Source organism: Aptenodytes forsteri, unplaced genomic scaffold, assembly GCF_000699145.1.
Source record: "Aptenodytes forsteri isolate BGI_AS27 unplaced genomic scaffold, ASM69914v1 Scaffold336, whole genome shotgun sequence".
Lineage (NCBI taxonomy): Eukaryota > Metazoa > Chordata > Aves > Sphenisciformes > Spheniscidae > Aptenodytes > Aptenodytes forsteri.
The window spans coordinates 4,207,370-4,213,424 of record NW_008794911.1 but is presented as its reverse complement, the minus strand read 5'-3'; the positions used below and the strand labels follow the sequence as shown (position 1 = coordinate 4,213,424).

General features: G+C 36.1%; 1 protein-coding gene across 2 annotated transcripts in view; it reads right to left on the bottom strand.

Moving 5' to 3' along the window:
- Positions 1–6,055, bottom strand: part of PIP4K2A (phosphatidylinositol-5-phosphate 4-kinase type 2 alpha) — a 53,200-nt gene that overhangs the window by 46,140 nt on the left and 1,005 nt on the right. For both annotated transcript variants that reach the window (XM_009275224.1, XM_009275225.2), the window contains exon 2: positions 5,181–5,277. In XM_009275224.1, the coding sequence (XP_009273499.1) occupies positions 5,181–5,277 (97 nt within the window). The remainder of the gene's footprint in view (positions 1–5,180; positions 5,278–6,055) is intronic.

The following is a 6,055-nucleotide window of genomic DNA, read 5'->3' as shown; positions in this document are numbered from 1 at the left end:
TGGAAAGGACCCACGCTGGAGCAGTTCATGAAGAACTGTAGCCCCTGGGAAGGTCTCACGTTGGAGAAGTTCGTGGAGGACTGCCTCCCGTGGGAGTGACCCCATGCTGGAGCAGGGGAAGACTGTGAGGAGTCCTCCCCCTGAGGAGGAAGGAGCAGGAGAGACAGTGTGTGATGAACTGACCGAAACTCCCATTCCCCATCCCCCTGCGCCGCTGGAGGGGAGGAGGTAGAGAAGATCAGGAGTGAAGTTGAGCCCGGGAAGAAAGGAGGGGTAGGGGAAGATGTTTTTAAGATTTGGTTTTATTTCTCATTATCCTACTCTGATTTAATTGGTAATAAATTAAACTAATTTCCCCACGTTGGGTCTGTTTTGCCCATGACAGTAATTGGTGAGTGCTCTCTCCCTGTCCTTACCTCGACCCACGTGCCTTTAGTTATATTTTCTCTCCCCTGTCCAGCTGAGGAGGAGAGTGACAGAGCGGCTTGGTGGGCACCTGGCATCCAGCCAGGGTCAACCCACCACAGTTTGTTATTAGGGAAATTGCTTAAAAGCAGGAATTCTCAATTTTCATTTTAGATTTCAATCTTTTATATGGAAAAATGCACATAGAGAAATAATAAGCATTTCTAAATTAAAAAGAACTTATAGACCATTTGCTAAAAGTTCTTTATAAATTCTTTGTCTTGTACAGAGAACCTCTACAAACTGCTCCTTCAGACAGGCAAAGTCAGATCTGAGCATATCTCCTATTACACTAAGTACTAAAACTTTAAGGAAAATCAGTTGTGCTTGCCCCCATCCCCAGTAGAAGGCTCATTACATACACTGGGACATTGGTGCCCTCTGGTAAGAGCAATTCTATTTTATTGGGCAAGAACCCAGTCTCCCTCTTTTGCCAAGCAGAATCCAGATGTGGGATTCAGCAATAACTTTAAGCAAGAACAGATGTGTTGGAGCATAGTAAAGTAAGTTTCCCTTTCCAGAGCAACAGCAGCAGAAGCGTTTGTAACTGTAGTAGATCCTATTTTTCTAGAGTTTGTTGGGGGGCGTTAAGTTAGCTGCTTGCCTGTTAATCTCTCGTAATTTTGCAGTTTATAGAAGCTATTCCTGTAATTCTTCTGACAGAATTGTACTCTCGGATTTTGTAAGATAAGAAATTATGTCAACCAAGTTGAAAAGAAACTCCAAAGTTACCAAAGCTACCCCATATATTTTGGAAAAAAGAGGCCTTTCTGTAGAATAACCTTTGCAAAACCAATATCTAAAGCTATGGGGGAATGCAGAAATTAAAAATCAGTTTAGGACTGTAGTGAGGGATTTACTTTACTACATCTGTTTTCTAATCCCTTTTTTTTCTTTTCTGCTAGGAACTCTCAAGTATTGTCCTGTCAATGTTAGGAGGATCTTAAAGAGTTAGGGATTCTTTTTCAATGAAATAAAAGACACTGAAAAAATACAAGATCAAGATAATTTACCCTATCAAGGCAAAATTTGTCATTATTTAGTGCTCTGGCTTGCGGAATTACTTTGACACTTTTAATAATTATCTTCAATCTGAGATCCATACGTACTACTTGTAACATCCAACAGCACAAAAAATAACAATAATCTCTTTCCCTTTGATAATTTATAGTCCGTATAAGTGGTTTTTCCATTATTCAAATGCAATTTTGATTCATACTGAGTAATCATCACCTGTGTTCCCCTTTCTAAGAAAAAACAGCTGGACCATTTTTTAATTTGATGCAAATTAGTACTATGTATCACCAAGAAGGAAGATCGGGGTCTAATAAAAGATTTTTTTCAACATAAGAAGAAAGTTTCTTAACCTAGAATGAAGACTTAATTTGTCATAACAAGTTTCTATAGATGACCTTTGAATAAAACCCAAGGTTTAACTAACTTCATACTATATTTTCCACATTGCTGTCCATAATAAAGAATGAATCACCAAAAAACCCCCACTCAGTATTAGCAACCACACATGCATCTCCATGAAACTTTAATTCCAGTTCAGTACTAATCAAAACATCTCTCAGAGATGCCCAACCAGCTATGAAAGACAGATAGATGTAGGACAGATTACCAAAGATACCTCAAAAAAAGGAGTTGGTTTTCATCATGTGACGGGAGGGAGTCCATTATAGGAATCCTAATTGCCATTACTAGAAAGGGCTTCCTGTAAGGCATGAACCATATACACTTTAAGGAATTCCCCTGATTCTGAAGTCAGACTGCTTGTAGGAAAAAACCTGTACTTTATGAGATTTAAATCTCTCTTCAGGGATAAGAGGAGATCTCTGTAAGAGAAGATCCCTATATTAACCATTCCATATGTGAACTAAGCCTATGTGTTAAGCAGTCAACAAAATTACTGTACAAAGTGAGTAACACAATGTCAAGAATTAAAATTAGTATAGCCCAGTAATTAGAGTGTACACTACCAAATTCTTTTCATGAGGTAGGGTTTTTTAGTCTTTCCTTATGAGTAAGCACTATCTGCCCTCTGGAACAACTCATCAAGGATATCTGCAGAACATTCTGAAAACAAAAACATTTAAAATGAATGTTCTTCTTGATTTAAACTGATGTGTCTGACTAATGAACAAGGTAATTGGGTTTATTTATCTAAACCAATCCTATCTTGCTCAATAATGGGAATGACATTGTTCACAATTGATTAGGACTCCCTTCCTGAAAATCATTATATAAGAAAAACTATCTAGAGAAAGTTATTTGCTATCTCTTCCATAAGCTCTCCCTCAGTTCAATACTGCACAGGCTTCTTCCAATTCATGTTTGGCTCCAAGTATAAGACAATCATTTTAACCAATATTCATTGGAATAACTTCCTTGAAGACAAAGATTATCTGGAAAAAAGTATATACAGTCTCCCTTTATCAGATTAGATTCCCGTTTTAAATCACAGAGAATGTAACATTAGATTGAAAGCAACTTCTACTTTTAATAGGGATAACTCCTATCTTACACATGGGGTGACTTGAATTTTAATTTTTGTGTATTTCTGTAAAAATAATTTAATTGTAGAAGTGTGTTCAAAATACATTACTACTTTGAGCATTTTTTTTTTTTAATTTTTATCAGAACAGTAGAATAAGAATTCAGAGTGATAAGCTGCTTGGATTGAGGAAAAAAAGAATAGTGAATGCAGACATTGCCTTCCCTTGGGTCAAAATTAATATTAACCATATTCTGTTTTTCGCTAAATGTACTTGAAATACTAAATAGCATTGAAGAATTTTTTCTAACTACTACATAATTTTGTTGAATCAAAACCCAGGATATCGTTGCATTTTCTTCTTTTGGATGGTTGTTGGTTACATTGCCAAAAAACCCAAAACACATAGCTACCAACAAGTATTTTTTATTTTAATCTGAAAATATGGGCATTTTATTTAGTGACAATCCTTTAACATTGTTTTATCACTGTTATCATTAATAAATCCAAACAGCAGTATAACATAGTTACAACAGGAATTTCTGTAGTAGAACAGTAGTGGAGATGGAAACATTTCACAGTGCTGTGGAATGCAGCATTTTTGATTGTGCTAAGTTTGCCAGTTTTAACTAATGACAGCATCTTGTCTTCTAATATATTTACTGAAATATAACTTTGATTGCCTAGTAATATCATCACTCCATCTTCTGAAAGATACCAAGCATGAGCTGACACCATAATTTTAAGTTTAGGAGCAACCACATGTCCTTCCTCTTTGATACACTGATCCTTTTCCTTTGTCAAGAAAAAGGAAATCTTCATATAAAGGGATCAAATAACTTCCCAAACAATAGGATCCTCTTTGGTCCATCAGGAAAATTGAACCAGGAATGCAATTTGATATAACTGTTTTAACTGTTGGCCTGAGTCTTGGTGTATTTCCTCTTAAACAGTTCTTCAGTAAACAGGATAATGAAAAATCATGCGATAGGATCACAACAGCTCTACCAAAAGAAACCAACCCAACCTAACCCTCTTCTCCACCTACTGACAAAAGGTCTTACCAAAGTTACAGTGGCTGTATATCAAGATCCACAACTGAATCTCCATCTACATTCCTGCAAGCATGTTTTAACCCATCTATGCATTTTTAACACATTGCTTGATATTGAAAAGGGGAAAATTGGTAAAGGGGATAGTTCAAGGACTTAGATGTAGATTTCAGCTGCAGTATTCAGTCTGCTCGATGTAGCAAGAATGGGAGTGTTATAACAACACATTTTGTACAATTTGTTTAGCTACTTGAAACTGTTTATTAAAAATCTTCTCTCCCAATATATCTTAGCGACAGACTACAAATACAATTGCAGCCCACATCAAAATAGTTTAAAAGAGAAAGAGAGCACGACGGGAAGCGGCACTGGGTTACACAGCAAGTGCTCTTTTAGATAGGACATCCCACAGTGTGACTGCAGAAGGAATTATCCCTCTGACTGAAATAGTGTGCATTAGGAACAGTTAATGGAAAAGGGAATGTCAGTGAGTATTGGCAAATCAGACTGAAGCAGAGTTCAAGAACTTTCTTTTGCAAAGACAGAAATAAGCTTTGACTGCAAGGAATAACCCTGCCAAATCTAGAGCAATTTCTTGTTTTGCTGTATCTGCTCTACACAAGCTATTTGTTTCCAGATCCTCTGAAACGGGAAAAGGAGACATAATGAAGCAGTATGAAGTTGGCGGGCCACAGGTCACTCTTTTCTAAACAAAAAGAGCATGAAGAAACCACATCTCACATAGACACACCACTGAAGCAACTGTTATCTAAGTGACCCAGCTGAATATAGCATCTCTTGTCAGCAGTGTCCAGCCATTATTTTTTCTTCCTATTGCAAGAGGTGTCACCCCTCAGTTTTTATAACATGGCTTATGATTGGGAGGTACTCTAACGGGAAACAAGGAGGACTATCCTAAAAATAGGAGAAGGGTAGGAACCAGAAGACAGCTAGGGCAGGCGAAGAGGTAAAACAGAAATGCTCTGCTTGCAGGAGGAGGAAGGAGTAGAAAGAATGTCTTCTTTTTCTCTTAGTTTTCCTCCAACTTACACAAAAGTAAGAGAACTTTATTTCAGCACACTGGCCTGTTTGTTCACAATTGCGGCACTACTAACCTTTAACATCTGTATACGTCACCAGTTTAGGTGTTTTGAAAATGAACTTACCTGAAAGTCTTGATCATCAATTCCAAACCTCTCTCTTAGATTACGGAAAACCATTGGACAATATTCCTTAAATTTGAAATGACTTGGCATGTTTTCTCTGAAAGAATAGAAAACCAAATCAACTTCATTCGCCTGCATATGCAATAAGTAACTCTAGAGTATTCTGTCTCAATTCTGCTCATACAAAGCAGAGGATAAGGAGATTTACAATCTCTTTTCTAATGCTTTCTTTTATTCAATGAGATTTGGTCTCACCGTGTTATTTTCTTTTTCTTTAGAATGCTTAATAAATTTATACATATTTGTCTCTAACAAACTACAACATAACTGGATGAAATAAACACAAACTATATTTTGATAACTTTGGAACCTGGACTCAAAAGCAGAAAAGGATGTTTTCCCATTTCCCTAAAATTACTTCAAAGGTGAAATCTTAGATCAGAATACACAAGAATTACTATACCATCTGTGACACCAGAAAGTACTGACAGTGCCAAAGCTTCAAGAAAATTGGACTCATTCAGTACAGGGCTAATTTTAATATCCTAGTGTTCATTTCAGACTTACATGTGAGAAAAGTTATTTTGACCTTTGCCACAGAACAGAAGACCCAAAGTAGCAAATTCTTCCTTTTTCCAAATATATTCTTGAATAAAATTCAGGTTATACATAAAACAGCATTAATAGTTTTGTATGTCTGTACATACTGTTCATGGAACATTTTATTTTTAAGAGACGTAGATATTACATGAAATGATCTTAATACTTTTGGAGCTTCTATATGATTGGTATGATTTCATATTATATTTATAAATATAATATATAAATATATATTATATAATATATAATATATAAATACATAAAATATATATTTA